This window comes from Carassius gibelio, chromosome A11 (assembly GCF_023724105.1).
Source record: "Carassius gibelio isolate Cgi1373 ecotype wild population from Czech Republic chromosome A11, carGib1.2-hapl.c, whole genome shotgun sequence".
In the NCBI taxonomy this organism is placed as follows: domain Eukaryota; kingdom Metazoa; phylum Chordata; class Actinopteri; order Cypriniformes; family Cyprinidae; genus Carassius; species Carassius gibelio.
This window is the reverse complement of record NC_068381.1, coordinates 8,283,157-8,306,335: the sequence shown is the minus strand read 5'-3', so window position 1 is coordinate 8,306,335 and position 23,179 is coordinate 8,283,157. Positions and strand designations below refer to the sequence as shown.

The window sequence follows — 23,179 nt, the reverse complement described above, 5'->3', positions numbered from 1 at the left end:
GATATAAATTACTTAATGACTTAATACCGTAATTGGATTGCTTTTTCTCACCTGTCTGAACCCAGCAGCCTAAATATCCTTGAGTTGTCAGAAATCTCCTGTGTAATCTGGAATATAAAAAGTGGACAGAATAATAGTATTGCTCAAATATATATGTCATTTAATTTATGTATATATAGGAAATCCACTTTTTTTTTTCTCTCAACACCACTCTCTGAAATACTATGTATATATAATAATTTAATTACAAATATTTGTAATATAATACATAATTTATATATATTGCAATATCCTTGGTGTGTTTTTGTCTGCTACACCACAGGGTCCCAACCACTTTTGTGATATTATTGACAGGCTGTCTGTACATCATCTCTCACATTTAAACAGCAGGACTTGCCTCATTGGACTTGAAGCTGCGTCCTTGCATGCCATGCCTCCAGAAGGCCAACACACTGTCTTGAAGGCAAACTAAGAGGAAGAGAGACATGCATAGAGCGAGGGAGTTATTATAACACAGATTTACACACACACACACATATATACACATATATGTGTAATATATATATATATATATACACACACACACACATATATATATATATATATATATATATATATATTTAAAATAATTAAATATGCTAAACTAATTGCTAAATTCAGTTTGTTTAGAAAATATGATATATTTACTTGAGGTCACTGGTAATGTACTAAGGTTTTATACCTATTGATTCAATCTGGAAGTTAAAAGTCAGTTCAGCTGAGAGTTTTCGACTGGACTTCAACCGACCTTGCAAATTTACAATCTTAATGCACCCTAGCGAGGAAGAAGAGAGGCAATTAATCACTAGATCGTTTTTTTTTTCTTATATATGCATGCATCTGTTATTAATCAATTAATGGCATTTTCTGTACTTACGATCTAAGCAGACTAAAATTGTATCTCTCTCCAGCTGGGTCACATGGATCACACAGCTCTGTGGGGTATCTGAAACGACAACATCAACAATTTCTAGAATTTAGCATTTCTAAAATCCTAAAAGAGTAAAGAGTATATATATATATATATATATATATATATATATATATATATATATATATATATATATATATATTTAATTAGCTTTTCATTCCAAATAATTGCATAAAGAGGCAATTTTTTTGTTTCATGTAAATGAATATTTTTTTAATAAATGTTAAGCAATTAAATGATTCATACATGTAAAGACTTATCTTAATCAGTGTGATAATGGTGTCATTTTTAAAAGTACCCACCAGAATCAAACCAATTGGAGGTAGAGCTGGGGTTGAGGGTCTCGAACCGCACCACTTGGTTGAGCTCTGTCCCTTTGCTCACAGCTATGCAGATGAGAGGATACAGATGCTCTGGAACCACCAGCATCTCAAACACCTCCAGCGGACACGGCAGGGGGAAGTCTATGCTCTGCAGGGAACGAGTCGGTGCTTAATGTGGAACAGTGCGCAAGTGAAAATGCCAAGTAAAGCAATTTAAATTACAAGTCTTAAGTAGAAGATCAGCAGTTTTACAAGCTTAACGGAAGCATGAATAGCTAATAATGTGGCCTAATAACATGCTACACGCTGATTCCAAGGTGCAGCCTCATATTTCATTGATGAGGTCTCATTTAAAAAAGTAGCCATTATGAAAATTGACTGTAATTCCTTGGGAGGTTTAAATGACTATAATCTCTTACACACTTCGCAATGTAATGATTACTTTTCTGAAATGAGGCAGCCTCAATGATGCATGCGGCCAACAAATGCGACCTCCAGAGCGCACAGCCTTCAAAATAAGACACAGCAATGTTTTAGTGATGGGAACTTACCTTGACCAACATGAACCTCTGCATGGACTCCACCCATTCAAAAAGGACAATGCTGGACTGAAAGGCACCACACAGGTACTTGTGACCTGTATACGGATTCCTCACTGAGAATAAACAAGGCAACACATGGAAACAAAACACAATGTAATACCTTGAAGAAAGTCTGTTTGATGATCTAAAATTATGTTGCTTCATATTTTTGTGGAAACCGTGATTCAAAAGTTTGGAATAAGATTAAAAAAATATTTTGATCAAACAAAGACATACTGAATTGATCAGAAGTGATCAAACAGTAAAAACATTCATAATGATAGAAAACATTTCAAAAACTACCGCCAAAGTATAGCCTAGCCATGACATCATCCAGAATTATACCTATAGCTATATATTGCTGAATTCAGAAATATATGAAGTAAACGACGGGATCTGCTCACCTACACAGCACTTTTGACACCCTTTTGTTTCAGGGATCTTAGTGGACACTGTGAATTTCCTGAAATTCAAATAAAAATGTCAAATAATGTATTTATATTTTGACTACTAGTCATGCCCTTAAGTTCACACACTACACAGGGATCCTAACATTCACCTGGGGATCATTTTGTCAGGCAATTTATGTGTTGGTATGGCAACAGGGAGTTTCTGCATTTGTCGAGCATGTTCAAATAGGCCCACCAGACTGTGAGAGTACAGATGACATGCTTTTCCTGCCAAAACACAATTTCATTATTCAAAACAGGGATACAGGACTATGTCAGGTAACACTTGACATATATGACATGATGTTACTACAGTTAACAATTCTAGTATCTTCACAGTACAAGCGGTTCTACTCTGTATTGTCAAGTGTGACTCGAAAATAAAAATATAATTCTAAAATTGTAGCAATTGTTGAAAATAGAAACCCACTCTGACTAATTTTAAATCTGAACAGCTAAACCTGTTTTTTTTTTTTAAAGCACGGCTTACCGGATATTGATAGCAGGCTGTTGCTCATGACATACAGCCAAGTACATCTCCTGGGGAAAAGCTGAGAATGACACAAAAATAGCTTTAGTACAAGACAAAATGACTGACTGAAGAAGCATGTTACACTTAGACAATATAAGGATATACAAATACATCACACAAAATTGTAGCTTTCCCAACACATGTTTCTTTTTTTCATTTTTTAATAAAAAAAAATGCCTTTACTTAATTATGTAGGAAAACCATTTGTTTGAAAATGTGTGAAAAGTAAAATCACACCTGTTCCATGGACGTCTCGTGCAGCTCATTAAGGTTTAACGTGTAAATACCTTCCTCTGCTCCAAATATCAGATACTGGTCTGAAATGTATGAACATGGAAGAACAAAACACTCTCAGAGGTGGTATCAGCACATGCTTCATTAGACAACATCAATAGATACAATAATGGACACATTCATATTTCAGATGAGCCAGATTTTCATGACAAGCTCACCTCGTGTGTCTGGGTTGATCCATGAGGTAGCGCAGTGTATCTTTAACGGGCAGCCGTTGAAGACTTTAGAGAAACATGCTCCCATCTGGACATGGAAATACAACACAACGGATAATGCAGATGCAACCACTGCTCAAAAGGTTTATATTATACAGTATCTGACTTGTCATGGCACTTGTATACTGTCGTTGTTCTCTTGTTGACCTGACTGCTTCTATTGTTCTCATTTGTAAGTCGCTTTGGATAAAAGCGTCTGCTAAATGATTAAATGTAAATGGAAGTATAAAAAAAACAAACAACACTATCAAAAAGGCAACATACATTAATTTAAATAAAAACACATGGCAAGTAATTAAGTCCCAATACAGCAGCTGCATGGCTGAATAAAACTATGCCACTTACATGAACCTCCGGAGTTGGAGGGAGACCATTGCTGATGGGTTTCTGTTGAAAAAAAAAAAAAGAAAAGAACCAAATTGATATACATAAACTTGAAACAAAATATGACATGCAAATTTAATTTCACTATTTAATAATAATAATAATAATTATGAAATTGTTTTTTTTTTACATATTAATTATGCAATGTAATTATATGTAATAATATTGTTATTATTCCTACCTATTATTATATTGCACTAAAACATTTCATTTAATTGTTTATATTATTGTTGTCATGTAATAAATAATATTGTTATAAATCTTTAACATATTTTATATAAATTATTAAACAATAACAACAAAAATATATTATTATTAATAATATATTAAATAATAATATTGATACAATTAAAGTTATTTAAATATATATATATATATATGTGTGTGTGTGTGTGTGTGTGTGTGTGTGTGTGTGGGCATGTTTTTGTGACATATCGACATATCAGGACACAACTCTGTATAATGACATGGGTATGACACAGGTATTACAAGGAGAGGGTGACTTATGAGGACGTCACCCATGTCCCCATTTTTCAAAACGCTTATAAACCATACAGAATGAGTTTTTTTGAGAAAGTAAAAATGCACAAAGTTTCCTGTGAGGGTTAGGGTTAGGGGTAGGGTTGGTGAAGGGCGATAGAATATACAGTTTGTAAAGTATAAAAACCATTACGCCTATGGGATGTCCCCACTTTTCACAAAAACAAACGTGTGTGTGTGTGTGTTACACAATAAGAAGAAGAACTAAATTTTTTCTGAGATTGTGCATTAAATGCTGAATAGTGATTTGAGACCACTGGGATCTAACAGTATTCAAATATAAAATTATTATATATATTAAAAAAAACTCTGCTACACTCAGCAAACATGTTCTTCATCCAGGAATCATAAGTGTAACAAGAATCAATATTGGAATTCACTAAAGTGAAGCCATACCGGAAAGTCTTTCTTGTCCTTTGGTGTAGGAACAGCAGGGGGCATTGTGGACTGTCTCTCTGTTGAGGGTGAGTGTTCAGATGGGCTAGTCCCATTATCTGTGGGTAAGAAAAGATATAGCATACACTTTTAGTTTTTTCATCAATCTTAAACACTTTATGTTTTTACATAGGCTTCCAACAAGAGATGCACACAGTGTTCTTTCTGTCTACATTCACATACGCATTATCTGCACTGTTCACTAAGCTACTGTTGAAATATGTAGCTACCATACTTAGAAGACACAACAAAAACTAGACAAGTGTAATGACAATCTAAACAATGACTGACAGGAGAACAATCATTTGACAAGGAAAAGAATACAAGGGTGGAGTGGGTGACTCAGGATGTCTTCCAGTGGGTGTGTGACATTTTCACATGCCAACACCAATGACGCTGTTTCTCTTTATAAAGGGCAAGAGGAAAGAATGACATCTCACTACGATCTGACTAAAGAAACTAACAACGGGACGGTTTGGAAACAGGTTTAGTGACTGGGGCTTAACTAAGTTTAAAAGGGAGGGCCTGTCTTACTGTCTCCTTCCTCATCACGATCTTCCTCTTCATCAAATGAGACCTCCAGCCTCTCGTCGAACTGACTACATATCCCAGCATCCCCCTGTGCTTCCCAAGCACCATGTTCTTCCTGACTGGTCTCGTTACCTAAACTGCTGAGCTTGTTTGCAGACAGTCGAGGAGGTGGAGGTCGAGGGGGTACATTGGTGGATGAGCGAGTCGGGCTTTCAGGACCCGGACAGCGCTTTATAGTGCCCTGGTTACCGTCATGATCGCCAGAGAGGCTTTGATGTGGTCCTGGACTGGGCTTCGGCTGGAAACAGCAGAACAAAATTAGCAGCATGCTACCGACTTCTGTCAGATCAATACAGTAACTACTAAAAAAAGTGGATGTAAAAAAAAAAAACTGTAGAAGCTCTTCACTGATTTCCGATAAGCTTGTTTCAAGCCAAAAGAAAGACTTTGTTCAAAACACCACAAAGACAAACTACCATTCAAAGTTTAGAGTTGGCAAGATTTTTTAAAATGTTGTTGAAAGAAGTCTCTTATGCTAACCAAAGCAGCATTTATTTGATTAAAACAATTACAGTAAAAACAGTAATATTGTGAAATATTATCACAATTTAAAATAACCGTTTTCATAATTTAAAATGCAATTTATTCTTGTGATGCAAAGCCGAATTTTTGTCTTTAGTGTCACATGAAATCCTTCTAATATGCTGATTTGCTACTCAAGAAACATTTATTATTATCAGTTGAAAACATTTGCTTAATATTTTTTTCAAAATTATTTAAAAAAAAAAACTGTTCAAAAGCTTATTTTAAATAAACGATTTCCAGTAAAAGTATTTACTGTTACTTTTGATCAATTTAATGCATCCATGCAGAATAAAAATAATACAAAATCTCACTGACTCCAGACCTTTGAAAGGGAGTGTGACTTTTTTAACACTAAAACGGTTTATTAAAAAACATTTTTATTCCATAAAACCTTTTTTTAAACTTACCTTGGGAGGAAGTGGTGGGGGGAACTTGGGCCTCATAGTGGAGCTTTTAGTGCTAAGACCAATCAGAAATTCAATTAGATGAATCACTATGCTAATAATGCTACAACTAACAAATATAATTTGAGAGCATTAACAGGATGTGAATAAACCTCTTTGATTAGTTTCATCTGACACTGGACCAACAGGGTACAATATAGGACAGGAAACAGACAACAAACAAACATGCAATCAAATGCACTAGGAATAATTCACTCTATAATGAAAATGCTTTTATTATTTATTCAGCCTCACGTTATTTCAAACCTGTATGCTGACAGTTTTCCGTGGAAAATTCAAGGAACATTTATGAAGAATGGAAAACAATGAAAAAGATGAAATGTCATGTTGATTTCTTACATTGTGTTTTTTGGTAGCCACTTACAGCAGCATTCAGTTTGAAACAGGAGGATGAAAGAATAATGACAACATTTTTATTTCTGAGTGATCTATTCCTTTAAATGTAGAAGAAAGCTTGTCAGCATCACTAAGAGAGGGCTAAGTTTCATGGATCTGAACTTGCATTTGAACCTGGAAAAATTGCTAAAGTGGCACTTGGAGGAACCGCAACATTCTAAAACGCCTGCTAGACATTGCATTGCTAAATAAAGGAGAAAAGAGATGATGTGTCTAGCAAAAAGAAAACGGATGAAAGAATGATTCCCATGAGACTAAAAGGCCATGATATACTGGAAACATTTTCATATGACATTTAAAACAGTATTTGAAACGAAAGAGAACTCAAGATGGAAAAATATTCATGTGTGTCATTAAAGGACGATGAAAAAAATATTAAAATGTATTTGTATTCACACCAAAATGTTGCCAGTGCATCGTGATCTTTAGGCGTTTTAACCTCTAGAGCAGCAGGAAGAGATCGGCTATAGAATCAGGAGGAACTTACTGTTGCAATTCATCATCATGATCATCACCTTCATCGTCACCCTCATCATCATCCTCCAAATGAGCATCATGCCCCCTAATGAGGATTGAAAAGGTTGCGGTGCTCATTCAATGATTGATTGATGAAAGATTATCAATTTGAAGCAGCAACACTTTGCTCCACTTCCCAAAGGTAAGATCAAATTTTAACGGGCCGTTCACACAGGGCATTCGGAGTAGTTTTTCACTGTTATTCTATGTAAATGTGCACTAACTAGACTCTTTGGGTGTCTCATGCTATGATGAGCATCATGTAAGATGCCGTGAAATTTGTTTCAAGATGTTCCATTTCACTTTGCTAGTTGTTTATAATCACAAGAGCATGTCCTGCATGAATGAGCCTATACACATCGTGATATCAAAGTGAACATTTAGATACACTTACATAACTACATATTGTATAATCCAGCGATTTAGGATGATTGAGTGACATTACCTTTAAAGGTGGCCACTTAAAACTAAATTTTAATGTGTGAATTAATAACAGAACTATCCCAAAAACCAATCTAGACATGCATCTGGAGGAAATTTAATTTAGAGGGACTAACTGGTTGATTTCCCCCCGAGGAATGGAAAACTAATACTATGGCAAAAAATAACACAGATCCCCAACACAGCACTGCCAAGCAAATCAGTCTTTGGTTCCACTTGGACAAGCACAAAAGGGCAAGGTTAGGTCACATCAAATATTGATCAGATGAAAAACCATCTATGCAAAGAGAGAGAGAGAGAGAGAGAGAGAGAGAGAGAGAGAGAGATGTACGGGTAGAGTTCAACAGAGCAGCAAAAAGATAGAAAGATAGAGAGAGAGGAAGCCGAAGAAAAAAAAAAGCTATGAAAGAGCAGAGGAGTGAAGTACACAAAGCAACAGCATCATACCTTTGGTGCAGCTCCTCTTCAACAGATTTCAAGAGGCTCCTGTAAAAAAAGAGAGATGGTACATAACAGGTGAGTCTTTCACGGCAGAGCACAAGTGAAAACACATGATGAACAGTTTTAGAACACATCTAGGGATCCACTAGCGTTCATTGATTTGAGGCTAAGTAAACAAGCATTTACAGCTAATTTGTCTACGGTGACACCGGGAAACAGTCCAATGTTTAGCTGTTCAATTTTAAGAGAATGTCTGCTTCCAGCTGTCTGGAACCTCTGTTCCAAAGTTGTTTATATACACTGCACTTAAATGATTGAATATTAAAGATTTTCTGGACTAAAACGCATTTAAAATACAAGAATAATCAGTAGATAAAAAAGCGTCACGTTTCCTCAAGAAAATACCGGTTCCTGCAAGGCAGCACGAGAAGTTTTAGGTTTTGTTTCTGCGTCAGTTAAACAGAAAAAACACAACATGTCCTGGAATTAATTCGGCTGCATGCAAAGAATAACAGACCGATCATAATTCAATATGTAAATAGGCACAAGAAAGATCTAATTGTAATTATGACATCATTACTTTGATTACATTTCTTGAAAACTATTAGATTTACAAAGACCAAAACCAGGTCTACTGTACACAGATCCTGTATATCAACAATATACACAAACTATGAAATTTGACTGGCTGAACATCACTTGAACAAGACTAAATTACAATAGATACTGTATGATAATGTTGCACATTATGTAGTTCTTACAAAATTTTAGATGTGGAAATTACATTTCCGTGCACCATATGCAAGAGAAAATACAATGATGGATTTTTGCATCATGAAGCTAAGGAAGAACACGGAGTTCTTTTTTGTTTTATAAAATAAAAATAACCAAATATAAATAAATAAATACTGCAACATTGTAATTTGTCATGAAATAGCTATATTTCTACCTTTAAGGCAAGGGTGGCCCTCTCGTTTCATTGCATTCAATAACCTAAAGAGCAAAGGCACCTGGACCATTCATACTGACAATACTATTCCACTATTTCAGCTACAGAGTCCATCCTCAACCTTGCTGATTTCTGATTTCTGCATCCGTGCATGAAAATGACTGAATGGGAGTGGATGAGAGCTCATATACATGTATTGTGACGCTGAGGGGGTGTCTCTCGAAAGTGCTCGGGACCCATCTGTTGACGAGAGATGAGAGCAACACCTCTGAGAACACACACAGGCACTCACACAAACACAGAGGGAATGGTTTCACTGCCACTCGACCTTCTGTTCACTATATGGCAAAAACTGTCAACAAGGCACAGGGTGTGTGCATTATAAATTAACAACAGTCATATAGATCCCACACAAGCTACCTGGAACATGAAATGCCACACTAGTAAGACAGCAATGTCAGGTGTGAGATAAATGGGTGTATGGATAAACACACACACACACACACACATCATGAACAAACCCTGCATGTGTCTTTACCTCTGAATGAACTTTCTCATGAATACAGGGAAACAAAAACATACACAGCTTGACATACAATGTATCAAGCTGACAACATGAAGATGCAGTGTTTCCTCAAACCCACGGTTTTCAGATTCTATGGCTCTATAAAGGTTCTGCAGCGTGCATTAAAAGATATAACGTATATAAAAAGATACAGAAAATAATTGTTAAATATTTTAAATTAATTTACAAAAATGTATACATGTTTTGTTATTTAAGTTTTATGCTACTGAAGTTTTTTATTATTTATGTACTATAAGGTGGATTAAATTTTTATTGCCTGACTTTTTAATTAATTTAAAACTTACTTATTTCCTCCCAGGATGGAGCCTTTAGGGGATTCCTCCTCATAATCCATCTGTAAATCCTGAAAAAACAAAAAAAAAGACAGAAAGTCACAGTATATCTTCATCTAGAGATTTAAATATGCGGGTATGTTTACACAGAGCTTTGGCTACATTCATGAATATGTTAAAAGATGCATGTAAAGACAACATGAATGGTAAGACAGGTGTGACAAGGTCATCAGGTTCAGCAATTATAAACTCTAGGTTATTTGTTCACAACTAGTGTTGTTTACAATTTAATCCACACATGCAGTTTCATAATGGTTTTGGATTTCAAGATCTATTAGTGAATGAAAACAATGAAAGGGATGATTAGATGATTATTCATCTACGGCGTATTAGCTTTACATTAGCAAGCAAGCACACAGCTCCTGCCACAATCATCTTTGGTTTCTTTTCTTAGTTTGTCAGTTTTCATTAGTCCCTTTCCTTTTTGGGCTCTGGAATCTCAAAAGATATTGTGAAGAATGTGTTCTGCCTTCAGTAAAAGTTAATGGGTTCCAAATTAACATTGACTTTCCTTTTATACACAAAAACACAGACATATAAAAAAAATAAAAAAAATCATCTTTTGTGTTCAGCAGAAAAAAAAACAATATACATACATGTTTGAAAAGACATGAGGGTGGGTAAAGATTGCCCAGATCATTTTTTGGGGACGAAAAAAAAAATATATATATATATATATATATATTTTCAATACTGTAAAAGTTCAATTCTCACTTTTTGTGATGAAATACAATTAAACATGTTGACTGCAGAAGATTTCTGGAAAAGAATCAACATTGTACTCTTAATTAGAGCATTGTGGGAGGACTGGGCCATGTGCTACCTCTCCTCCCACTTTCCAATATGATCATTCAAGCAGGCAAAGACTTGAAATAGCTTATTGCTCAAGAATTAATAGAATCAAAAAACAGAGGCAGTATCTATAAAATTTGGCAACTCGGTGAGACTGAAAAAGAGACTGAAAAAGTGCAACTTTAGGAATATGGCGTTGTTTTCGCCCTAACTACTACCTGTGGCATGCTGTCGATTACCACAACAATTTCTACACATCCCTCAGTGTGTGGAGAAAACATGTTTACAGTAAATAATCTAATCTCATAATGGAAGTTGGATGTGGAGCTAAAGTAATTTCACACGTCATGGCCAGCTGAAAAATTAAACAAGGTTAATTTAACTTGCTATCCACATGAGAATACCAGGACAAGACACGGAAGGGTTGTGACCTGCATATACATAGACCAAACATCTATATCAGTAACCAATAACAAATAATGTATTTTTTATGTATTTTTTATAAAATAGAAAGAATAAATAATTGCATGTCTACAAAACATTATACCTATTATTATTATTACTACTATTTAATTTCATTGAATTAAAATGACAGTATAATGTCTTTTTATATGATGTCAATTTATTAATTGTATAAATGTTATTAATCAGGTTTTGAATGTTATAGATTTCTGATAATGCTATTTGTATTGCAAAAAATGTGTAAGATTGAATATATGCACTTAAGTAATCGCAATGAATCATAGATGTGGTAACCAAAAATGAGCTACTGGAATATTCTTTTAAGGGAAAGGGTGTGTCTTATTTTTTAAAAGGGAAGTTGGCTGCAGTGCTTCATCCATTAGAGGAAATGTTCTGGCAGAGGATTTTGCTATAATAATCAGGTTTATGATGATTAATTCTGAGGACATTCTTTCTCTCAAACTCTCTTGAAAATTTCTTTCTCTTCTTGCTGCTTCCATACCTCTATAGCTCAAACACCCCCCCCCCTCCTCTCTCTAATATACACCTTTCAGCAATGCAAAACCTCATTGATTTTGTCCTGCAGATTAACAAGCCAAATTTCCTTCGCACAGCAAACTGTCTTATCCTTATGCTGCTTTTCTGCTGATGGGAGGCTTTTCAGAAAGAGTGATGGAGAGAGAAAAAGCTAAGAGAACATCCCAGACTATCTGCTTCGATGCTTCTCCCGCCATCTTCTTTCATCTCCCTCCCTTTGGTTTCTTCATAGGCAGTCAAAAACACTGATTCCAAGCATGAGATTCGCTGTGCCACCTCAGTGTGTGGGCTTCAGACCAGATGGATGAGGTGTCACTCAAGAAAGCCTCAAAAACGCAAAAAGATGAAAAAGGGAAAAACATTTCTCTGCACAGGCCTAACCACATGAGGCTTTTGGCAAACTATGCAACATCATTATCCAATAATTCCTTGTCACTGTCAAATGGGCAAAAGCTAATAAAAATCCCCCCCGCCCCCCATGTATGCATGTATATTCAGCACTTTTTTGCCTTTATATAACATATCGCAAAAAATGTATTTGACATCTAGCTAATTAGTTCATTGGTTTCATAAGGTGTGTTCCACTTGAAGCGGCGCTGCGCAGACCGATCAGTGTTTGACATCCAAGTACCGCGAGAGTGATTGGAAAGCATGCAGAGACGTCTGCTCTCTACAAGCTCTCACAGGACTTTGATGTCATACACCGATCAATCTGTACAGTGTCGCTTCAAGCCAAACACATCTATTCAGTTGAATGGTGATGAATATGATGCAGGACAACAACTCTCTACATGATGTAGCCTATAGAACTTAGTTACATGTCCCTAACACTGAAGATATGGGGGCAAAAATGCCCCCATATGAGTTTTTGTCTTATCAAGCAATATCACAAAAGTGCTGTTTTTGTCCGAAATAGCATGAGCGCAAATGTGATACTGATGTTGTACAACAGTTCAATAAATAAGCACTTAATATTGTGTTATGTCTTAGACACAATATTGTCTGTTTTTGCTCAGTTTTGCCAATGCAAATATTACCGATTAAAGCCAAAGAAGAACTGTCTTGTGTCTCCAAGCAATACACAATTTTTGAATGAATCTGCATTTTAAATGACACTCATGTCAGCGGTGTATGGAAACCAACACACAATCATTGAAGTTGAAATGCAGCTCAATAAATGCAAACAAAGACAAATCACAATTCAGTATGCAAACAGAGGTACGAAAGAGGGACAACTGGAATTGAGTACACATATACTGTTTAGCTCTGTAGGTGTTCACAATGAACTGGCGTTGAAATGGAGCGGTGAGGTTGTGTCCCTGCTGGAGAATTAGCTGATGCCTCAAACAGACTGTGTGTGCTGGGTTTGTTGGGCAAAGCATTGCTTGCTGAAGCAATGTTTTCCCCCTCACTCACAGACCTGCAGAGCACTTTGGTTTAACCATCCCTGTGGGACATGCACAGGCACTCCAGACTCTTTATTTTCCCTCTCTCTCTCTTTCCTTGTTTTTCCCCATTCGCTCGGCTTCTCAACTCCCCACTCAACATCCATTCCATCGGTCTAACCCTAATCTCTCGCTCTCCATTCCCTCTCCTTCGCTCTCGCTCACTTTCAAGATGTGTCTGATTGTGACAAGCCCTAAAAATAAAGCCCCTCAGAGGCCTCGACTACATAAAATGCTTTGCTTTGCAATTTCAAAGTGCTTTTGATTACTGAAAAGTGCAGCAACATATCGACTTTGAGGGATGCGTTTTTAAATGAAGCCCCAAATACCCCCAAAACATGATCCAGTACAGAGATTTGGCATGAGAGCAAGAGGCAATAACACTGATATTATATACAGGCAAGATGAAAAGACACAGACTGACATGATCTAAATAAGATAAGGCCAAATTAATGGCATTGAAATGAACAAAAGAAATGAAAGTCACAAATGGGAGGATGAGTACACTACACAAGCGCAGCGAAGCGGATAAGATGCTATGGAAAAGACCAAAAAAAAAAAAAGATAGGAGACGCGAAGACAAATATAGAGTAAAATACAAACAAAAAAATACCAGATTAGATCTTGCAGTGTAGTATATTTCTTCGGCACAGTCCAAAAAATCGTCAGTGTCGGGCTGTTTAGTAAAAGGACCAAGAAATTTCAGTTAATCACACACACACACACACGTGATGCCCCTGTGGTGCTGGGTAAAGAGGTGTTTGCAAAGGACATGCCCACCTGAATTCAAAATCACATTAGAATGATTTCTGAAGGATTATGTACGTTATGTAAATGTAAAATACATTAAAAAAAGAAAACAATTATTTTAAAAAGTGATCATTTAATTTGAAAAAACAAATGCAGCCTTTGTAAGCATATATTAGATAGAAGCATGTTGTGACTGTTTTAAATGCAATGGAAATCAACAAAAATGCTGTTTATCGCTTGAGTTCACGGTTTCAAATGTGATTTCAACAGCCTTAAAGACCCGCTAGTTGCAGCAATTATGTACTGCTTCTTTAGAAACAGTAGGGCAACGTGACGTGAATCCAGAAAATAAAAAGAAAATCAAAGCGTGCGGGGATGTGAGGTTCTTCAGATCCGAGGTTCTATTCAGAAGATGGCATCAGAAGCATGAAGCTACAATGGGAATCGACATTAATTTGATGCCCTGCTGTTAAAAAATGATCTGGTTTATAAAAGGATGACAAATCCAGTTACAACACGAGAAACTCTAAGTGCTCAAATGAGACAAAGATGAGTCAATGCTGCATTTTTCTGCAGCGCTTAAAGGAAGTCTTATTGATTAGATGCCATGGAAAGCAGCATCTAACCTTTCAATTATCACAGCGGTGAGAGTGCGAGACACGTCTCAAATGCACAGCAGTCAAACACGTGTGAGAGAAAACAAGCTGTTGTCAGGAGACGAGCAGGGATTGAGGTGTCCAAAAGAAAAACGTTAAATAATAGGAAGTGTCAGATTATAGGAAAAATCATTTGGAAGAGTTCGCTATACGCAGTCATGAGCAATGTGATTGGCTAGACAGCCTTGCGATTTCAAACTAAGCTTGACATGACTGAGTTGCTCTGTTTCAAAACCTAGTTAGCTCCCTATGGAGGGATCATAGACAAGGCTGTTATTAAAAGGTAAGAATCCTAATTAAGACAAACTAAGATAGCACATTTTTTGTAACATCGCATTTATGCTTCATTGAGAAGCCAATATGAAACATGCTTAGAGAAAAAAAATCAATACAAAATACAAGACTAGGCAAAAAATATAGATTCTACATAAGAGATTTGCATTTAGTACTAAACTGAATCAATTAAAAAAATCAGGGTCATTAAAAATGTATGAATCTACACAATATTTAATCTTCTACAGAGTTCTGTTTGTTTTTATGCAACATCATCATTATATGTATTATTATAATAAGCCTGTTTTATTTCAGAAACCATGTTTTTTCTTTTTTTTTTTCTTCATTATAAGTGACATGAGTGCCAGTTTTATGCTTAACTGACTGTTAGCAGTTTGAGCTATTTGTGTTACTATGTGGAGCTTTCTAATTTTCCAGATTCCTTACAAAGCTCACTAGGTTCTGGAACGGACCCAGTGTGATGTAAAGTTCTAAAGCATCAAGTGTTTTCTGATTGGCTGATCTCCCATAATTAATTTCAAATCGCAGAAAGCCCCAAGCAGCAGTAAGATGATGCTCACCGGTTCATGATGTGGTTTTGTCTCTGTTGTTAAAGGAGGGTCAAACTTCACCTGACCGACTGTAAGAAAACAAAAACATTATTAAAGGAACAGTCCTAGTTTTACCGTAGTGCACAGAAATGAATCAGCACATGGGTTTGTAATGACATAAGGGTGAGTAAATATCACTGGTGTCTGAATTTAGGTATTCATGTTGACATGTTCACTCAAAAACCCCACGTTACTTTAAGTCAGCATACATATATATCTGCTAGGTATGATACAGAATCTAAAAAATCCCCCTTCAGATACTGACAGACAGATCATGAGAGAGAATTTCTGGTATCCTCCTGCAGACAGATTTATTCGCTGAAGAACTGAGGCTGTGAAATTCACTCAGCCATGCTCAGGAGAGCGGGAGCACCTGTCAGGTCTGCCCAGGGGAGAAATCCAACAAACACTCACAGTTAATCTCTGACAGAGTCTTTCCTTCCCGACTGGTACGGCTTGTTGAGCGAATCCGATGTGGAACAGACACTGGAGGCTAGGGAGAAAAAGAAACACACACACACACAGAGTACAAATAAATACATACCAGTAAATAAAGTCTATAAGAACAGTTAATCTTCAAGTTATTTCGAGTACTAATGAGGTTTAGAGGAAATTAGCAGTTTACATGCCTAAACAAAGTTCTACATAGCTGTAGTAGAGTCAAAACATATAATAAATTATTTATTATTATTATTGCACTATTTTTACAACATTGATGCATTGCAATAAAAATTATCCTGTTAATCCAAAATGTTATTTTATAAATAAACAAATATTATACATATATATTCTGTTTTGATTTTGGAATAGAACATAACCCAGATATATACTGATGGGTTTTCATTCTGTTCACCCTTGAATCTGTGAATTTTGATTCGATATTATATAAAATGTATTGTAATGTATTATTTAATTCCAGCAAAATTACACTTAATTTGCCATTATTTCAATGCATTACGCAGTTCGTCGGGTCATACTGCTCTCTAAATATCAGCGTTAGTTACTGGAAAACCCCAGTATCGGTCGATGACTGTTATATGTAAACTACATTACAAGCAAAAAACTCAAGATTGTAGCAGTGCTCAATCGATAGCTTGCGTATCAGTGTGCCATTCTTAGCAGATCAGAGGCCCAATTGAGATAAAAACAACCCATCAGCAAAATCAGCACCCATCAATACGTTTAAGACAAGAGCGGCTTAAATGCTTACACTTCAGATATCACTTAGTAACATCGCCAGAGACTCATAGGAGGGCAAACTCTGGAAGCTAAAAATACATGTCAGGCATCACTCTCTGATAAGAGCAGGGGTCTTGATGCTGACCCTCTGAATCCCTATCTGTCCTGTCTGACTGCAGCCTAAGAGAAAATCATTACAACCTATTGGGCATCTGACTGCTGGGTCCCTGATGACTACACTGAAAAGTTTGCTGTCATTAACGAATCAGAGAACACCTTCCATCAGCGACATACACACACAAGTACGGATGCACACATGCATGTGGATATGGAAACACATGCAAAAGCACCACACAAACACACAGAGACATGTGAATCCTGAACAGGTCCAGGAAGCAAAATAGTCGCTGAAGGACATCCTTCACTTCAGTTTCAAAGCAGCAGGGCTGAAGTAGATGTGATGAGGAGAGATAAGACAAAGGAACAGACGCACGACCTTCAGACAACAAGGACACAGCAGGGCTCTGAAATAGAAATAGACAGCATGCCAAACACTGCGCCCTTCTCTCAGCGGATGCCTGTGAATATTCTATCACACCTCTTAGCACTTGGGTCACATGGTACAGTCACTAAAAGATACTATTTATGCTTTCCAAAAAAGATACACAAGTATATAAATTGCAAATAAATCCAGAATATTAACTTTATAAAAATAAAAAAATGCCAGTCAAGAACATGTTTGCTTATTTGTTCTTTAATAAAAAAATAATAAAACTAATAAAAAAAAAACTTTTTCCAACCTGGATTCTAATTAATATATTGCAAAATTGCATTATAAACTCAAAAGTGGTCCTAAAAATAGTCCTAAAAATTTACTTTAAATCATTATGTATTATAGACTATTTATACACTGGGGAAAATAATTATTTGATGCCTTGCCGATTTTGTAAGTTTGACCGCTTACAAAAAAAATTAAGGGTCTATAATTGGTATGGTAGGTTTATTCTAATGGATAGAGACAGAATATCAACAAAAAATCCAGAAAAAAACATTATATAAAGGTTATTAATTGAGTCGCATTTCAGTGAGTAAAATAAGTATTTGATCCCCTACCAAGATTTGGTTCCTTGACCAAGAGGAACACAGATTAGTCCTGTGACTTTTAGAAATTACTCCTAATGTCATCTTGTTCTGAGTATAAGAGAAACCAGTCCATAGAACGTGCATCTTCCATTCAAACCTCTCCCACCACCACTGCCAAGACAAAAGAGCTGTCAAAGGAGGTCAGACACAAGATTAGACCTGCACAAGGCTGGAATGGGCCACAAAACCATCAGCAAGAAGCTTGTTGAGGAGGAGACAACTGTTCTGCCGTGCAAAGGCAAAAGACCGTAACTTAGATTTTTGTCGAAAATGAGTTATTGATATTTTTGGGACATTTAAGACATCCTTTATCATGTGTATAAGTATCCTGAGTAAATTTTATTGTTTTTCCAAGAAAATAACGGGTCGTCTCAACCGTAACTTCGAAAAGCCCCAGGGAAACCAAGGCAGAGCACCGTATAACACCAGTTCACTTTGTTTGGAATGCAAAAATTGAGTTACATCGTTCTGACTTCGTTTAGCTGTGCATCAATGTGAATTTACGGTGCAGTTTCAGATTTATACGGTGTTCTGCCATTGTTATACTGTCCATTAAAGTCTGCCGCAAAGCACTGTAAAGACTAGATACATTGGCAGCAATATGTAATGGTGAATAACCTTTGAAGACATGAGAAAATTTTTTTTGCAGATTTTTCACCTGGCTGTCACTAATAGTTGGACGCGTGTAGACTCGAATGCCATTGCTAGCATGATCAATCATGATAAAACCAGTAGCCTACTAACAGTTCGCTATTAAATCCATATCCTACCTTTTCTTGTAACCTGATAAAATCAATCCATGGCGATGAATGTCATCGAAGATGTTTAATCCTCAAGTATTCTGAGCATTATTCCCACTTGTTGGCATTCACATCCATCCACAAGTCGTTCTTTTAGGTTAGGCTATTTCATACAAAGCAATATAAAAGCAATTATGCTACTGTATGTCTAGCATGCTTTTACGTTACTGAAGATAGCAAACAAATTGTTATCCACAGTATTCACTTTATTAATTAATTAATACGGTCACATTGTTATATGCAATAGCTTATATGAGACAGCCCATGATCACTAGATTTTATACAGGTGTTACTATAACGATTTGGTAAATGGTGATCAGCAACCAAATATTGATAATATAGAAGTTACTGCCTTTTGCCTTGGTGTGACTTCTCACATTTGCAGACAATGCAATGCAAAGTCAGACTACATTAACTTCAAAATAGGGGTCAAAATAACGTTTGAGCTCACATTTTTTAATGTAGATCATTTTCATTACCAAAACATCTAACTGTTAAATTTCCAGTGTACTACCTTTAATTAATTGTATAAAGTCATTTTACTTAGTTTCACACTCTAGCAAGTTAAGGTTTTTGCCTTTGTTTGGCAGTTTTAGTGTGAATATTCGGAAATGGAAATAACTATTAATCACCCTCTGTCTTGAGCTCCATGCAAAATCTCACCTGAGGAAAGGACGGTCATGATAAAGGTGAGGAATCAGCCCCGAACTACACAGGAGGAGCCTGTTAATGATTTCAAGGCAGTTGGGACAACAGTTGCCAAGCAAACCATTGGTAACATACTATGTCGCAATGAGTTGAAATCATGCAGTGCCTGCAAGGTCCCCCAGCTCAAGAAGGCACATGTGCAGGCCCGCCTGAACATCTAAATGATTTAGAGAAGGCTTGGGAGAAAGTGCTGTTGTCATATGAGAAAAAAATTTAACTATTTGCCATCAACTCGACTTGCTGTGTTTGGAGGGAGAGAAATGCTGACTATGACCACAAGAACAGCAACCCTAAAGTAAAGCATGGAGGTGGGAACATTATGCTTTGGGACTGTTTCTCTGCTATGGGTACAGGAAGACTTCACCGCATTGAAGGACCGATGGACGGGGCCATGCACTGTAAAATTCTGGATGAGAACCTCCTTCTCTCAGCCAGAACACTGAAGGAGGGTCAAGGATGGGTCTTCCAGCATTACAATGACTCAAAATACCACCAAGGCAACAAAAGAGTGGCTCAAAAAGAAGAACATTAAGGTCATGGAGTGGCCTATAGCCAGTCCCCAGACCTTAATTCTAGAAAATCTGTGGAGTGAGCTGAAACTTTGAGTTGCCAAGCGACAGCCAAGAAACCTCAAGGATTTAGAGAGAATCTTTAAAGAGGAGTGAAACAAAATCCATCCTGAGATGTGTGCAAACCTGGTGACCAACTACAAGAAACGTCTTACCTCTGTGCTTGCCAACAAAAGTTTCTCCACCAAGTTTTGCTAGGGGATCAAATACTTATTTGATTCTCTGAAATTCAAATCAATTTATTTTTTATTTAGTTTTGGCTTGATATTCTCTCTATCCGTTAAAATTAACCTACCACAAAAATAACAGACCCTTCATTTCTTTGTAAGTGGGCAAATGTATGTACATTGTATATACATTGCCTTGCCAGGTTTCAAAAGAAAATCAAATAAAATGAACATACAAATGAACAAAATTGAATAAACAAAATGAACAACTTACATTAACATACATAACCTATTTATCTAGTACTTTAAATTCAGTTTATATTTAGAAAGTATTTCTATTATATAATTTTTTGTTGCATAGTGATTTTTTATTGATTTTGTCCACATAATTATCATCCCTATTTTACTAAATGACATTCAATGAAAATGAGAATAACCAACTCAAAATTAAAATAATAATAAAAATAAACTGCAATTTAAATATCAAAATTAAATTGTATTATTATTTTCCTTGATTGGGGGTCAATATTCAACATTATTTGTATTCTATGACGCATTCTCTAAAAGCTCTTTGATGTTGATGTTCTGTTAAACCCTTGAAGCAAACCTCAGCACAAAGAGGCCAGACAAAAATCTCTTGTCAACGGATCCAAATCTGGCTTCTGAACTGAGCTTCCGTTTCCGAAAACAACCCTTTGAGGAATCAACACTCCGATCAAAAATCCGACAAGAGCGCAAAACTTCCTAAAACATCCTTTGGCATACCTGTGTAACGCACACACAAATTTGACTTCGCAACCACTTGAGAAAACAAGAAACCAAACGTCATGCACAAACACGTTTGTCTAGGTTATGAACACTTCTGAACAAAAAACTATGTAAAAAGGTGAAAATAAAGGAACACAACACTCATAACACCAAATCATAATAAAGTCATCACCACTACATAAACACTTATTAATCAAAACATTTCCAGGTGTTCACACACACACACGCACATCCCTGATACCTTTCTGCGAGCTGCAAAGCGAAGGACTCGCCGGGAGAGAGGAGAGACTGGTAAAAACAATCCTCTGTATTTAAACTTCAAGAGCAGGAGAGGGGGAAAATAAATAAGAGAGGAAGTGAGAATGAATGGAAGCTTGGGGAAATGGGTAGAACAGGAAGAGTTGAAATGAAGGAAAACTACGTCCTTTTAAAAACTCTTCAATCTCGCTGGGGAACTGTGAAAGATTTCACAAATCTTTATCAGCAGAAGTAGCTCTGTAGAACAACCGGATGAGATGCCAGCATATTAACTTTAGAGACAATCGAAATGAATTACTGGCATTAATACAGCTATTACAGGCTTATAATGAAGAAAGCAAGCTATTGAAAAATACCACCTCAATAAAAGGCTCGACATACTGAATATATTAACTCATGGGGCTCGTTAAACTTGACGTCTCGGCTCGTAGGATTGAGAGGCTAACGTGTCGGTTCTATCAGCTGCCGTTTTCTGGGCTCTGCTTGTGAATAATAGTCCCGAGGGGGCCGTCATTCTTGAAGTGATATCGGTGAGAACACTGAGAATCACACAGGGAGATATACTGTACCTCCGGCTCTGGGTCGTCATCATCCAAGTCTGTGTAGGACGAGTTGTCAGGGTTGTTTGCTTTATCCAGCAGCTCAATCGCCAAAATACGACTTAACGGTTGGGATACAAAGGGATGCTGGGGAGTAGATGGTTGAAATGGCAATGTTAGATGTTCTTTAAAGGTATATAATGTGTCCTCTGTCAGTAAAGAGTCTTTTAAGATATATATAAAATGTAAAAAAGTATATTATAAATTGTATACAATTCTACTTTTGCCTTGTTTATATATGTATATATATATATATATATATATATATATATATATATATATATATATATATATATATATATATATATATGAAACAAAATATAACAAATGTAATTCAATAACATTATAAACCTAAAAATTAGAAGATGCAAAAAAGGCCCCTCCTACCTGCAATAACTTGTCAGCTGGTGGCCGTTTCTTTGGATTTTTCGTCAAGGCCAACTTCACAAAAATGTGGAAATTGTTGGTCCTTCAGAACATAGAGAAGTGTCTCCATAAATCTCACATGTAAGGACAATTTCAAACCGTGAGGACGTGCAGTTTGTTAGCTCTAAATGTAATTAAGCTAATTTGAATGAACTGAGAAGAAGAAACTACTCTGAAGACGACCTGGCCAGATTCATAACATGACAAGATAAGAGAATGTAAAGTCTGACCTTATCAAAATTCATAAAAGCAACTGTTTAGGGCAAATGAGAGTGCTTGGCCTAAATTTCATCTGTGATGAATGAAATTAAGGAATTGGGCATATAAACCATAGACTGAAACTGAAATCCCTGTTGGTATCAAGGATTTTATACACCAAGGTATCCTAATAATTGCTTGAAAATGTAATTATCACTTACCATTTAACTTTGTCTTTTAATTTGGGGGGTTGAAAGTTGCTTTTCGTCATCAAAAACAGAGCCCTGGAGGGAAAAGTTAAGTTTGTATTGGCACAAGCAAATAAAACAGCTTGGTTATGCAAGGAAATATGGAAAACTAAAACATTTTTAGTTCGAAACATTGATATAATTTCACTGCCCAGTGTTCTGTGATTAATACAATAGGTGGAGTTGGGAATCAATGTCATGTCCTCTTATAAGTAGATTCATTTTGTAAAACTATTATAAATAAGAGAATGGTTTTTATGACTTGACTGAACATTTGTAAAAAAAAATAATAATAACAATGCTGAAAAGAACTGTTTTCTCACGCATTGGTTGAGTCAAATGAAAGTGTGAAAATATGAAATAACATTGTATTTGCTGTCACTACAATACCCTTTTTTTTTTTTTAAGGATAAAGCTAAAAATTCAGCACTTTCTGAATTGGAACAGATCCATACTGCTGTTTACACCCTCACCTCATTGGATGAAGGTCAAACATTGGAGGCTGCAGTTCAGCTAGTTCAATGGCGGTGATGCCCACAGCCCAGATGTCACACAGATGATTGTATCCTCCTTTCCTCTCCACGGCAGCCACCTCTGGGGCCATCCTATAAGCATGGGTTACAGAC

The 23,179-nt window shown here is 36.3% G+C and overlaps 1 protein-coding gene across 7 annotated transcripts in view; it reads right to left on the bottom strand.

Moving 5' to 3' along the window:
- The window catches only part of LOC128022215 (mitogen-activated protein kinase kinase kinase kinase 3), a 54,668-nt gene that overhangs the window by 1,334 nt on the left and 30,155 nt on the right, over positions 1 to 23,179 (bottom strand). The window contains exons 9-33 of one of the 7 annotated variants that reach the window (XM_052609548.1): positions 23,027 to 23,158; positions 22,527 to 22,589; positions 22,069 to 22,150; positions 21,652 to 21,768; positions 15,905 to 15,983; positions 15,461 to 15,519; positions 13,814 to 13,876; positions 9,917 to 9,975; positions 8,104 to 8,142; positions 7,187 to 7,261; positions 6,247 to 6,298; positions 5,258 to 5,552; positions 4,685 to 4,782; positions 3,710 to 3,751; positions 3,308 to 3,392; positions 3,093 to 3,172; positions 2,814 to 2,874; positions 2,434 to 2,551; positions 2,279 to 2,337; positions 1,845 to 1,948; positions 1,273 to 1,441; positions 917 to 985; positions 722 to 814; positions 398 to 468; positions 52 to 107 (exon numbers count right to left, since the gene is read on the bottom strand). In XM_052609548.1, coding sequence (XP_052465508.1) covers positions 52 to 107; positions 398 to 468; positions 722 to 814; positions 917 to 985; positions 1,273 to 1,441; positions 1,845 to 1,948; positions 2,279 to 2,337; positions 2,434 to 2,551; positions 2,814 to 2,874; positions 3,093 to 3,172; positions 3,308 to 3,392; positions 3,710 to 3,751; positions 4,685 to 4,782; positions 5,258 to 5,552; positions 6,247 to 6,298; positions 7,187 to 7,261; positions 8,104 to 8,142; positions 9,917 to 9,975; positions 13,814 to 13,876; positions 15,461 to 15,519; positions 15,905 to 15,983; positions 21,652 to 21,768; positions 22,069 to 22,150; positions 22,527 to 22,589; positions 23,027 to 23,158 — 2,220 coding nt within the window. The remainder of the gene's footprint in view (positions 1 to 51; positions 108 to 397; positions 469 to 721; positions 815 to 916; positions 986 to 1,272; positions 1,442 to 1,844; positions 1,949 to 2,278; positions 2,338 to 2,433; positions 2,552 to 2,813; positions 2,875 to 3,092; positions 3,173 to 3,307; positions 3,393 to 3,709; positions 3,752 to 4,684; positions 4,783 to 5,257; positions 5,553 to 6,246; positions 6,299 to 7,186; positions 7,262 to 8,103; positions 8,143 to 9,916; positions 9,976 to 13,813; positions 13,877 to 15,460; positions 15,520 to 15,904; positions 15,984 to 21,651; positions 21,769 to 22,068; positions 22,151 to 22,526; positions 22,590 to 23,026; positions 23,159 to 23,179) is intronic. The other 6 variants (XM_052609551.1, XM_052609550.1, XM_052609549.1 and 3 more) reach the window with 6 other exon arrangements.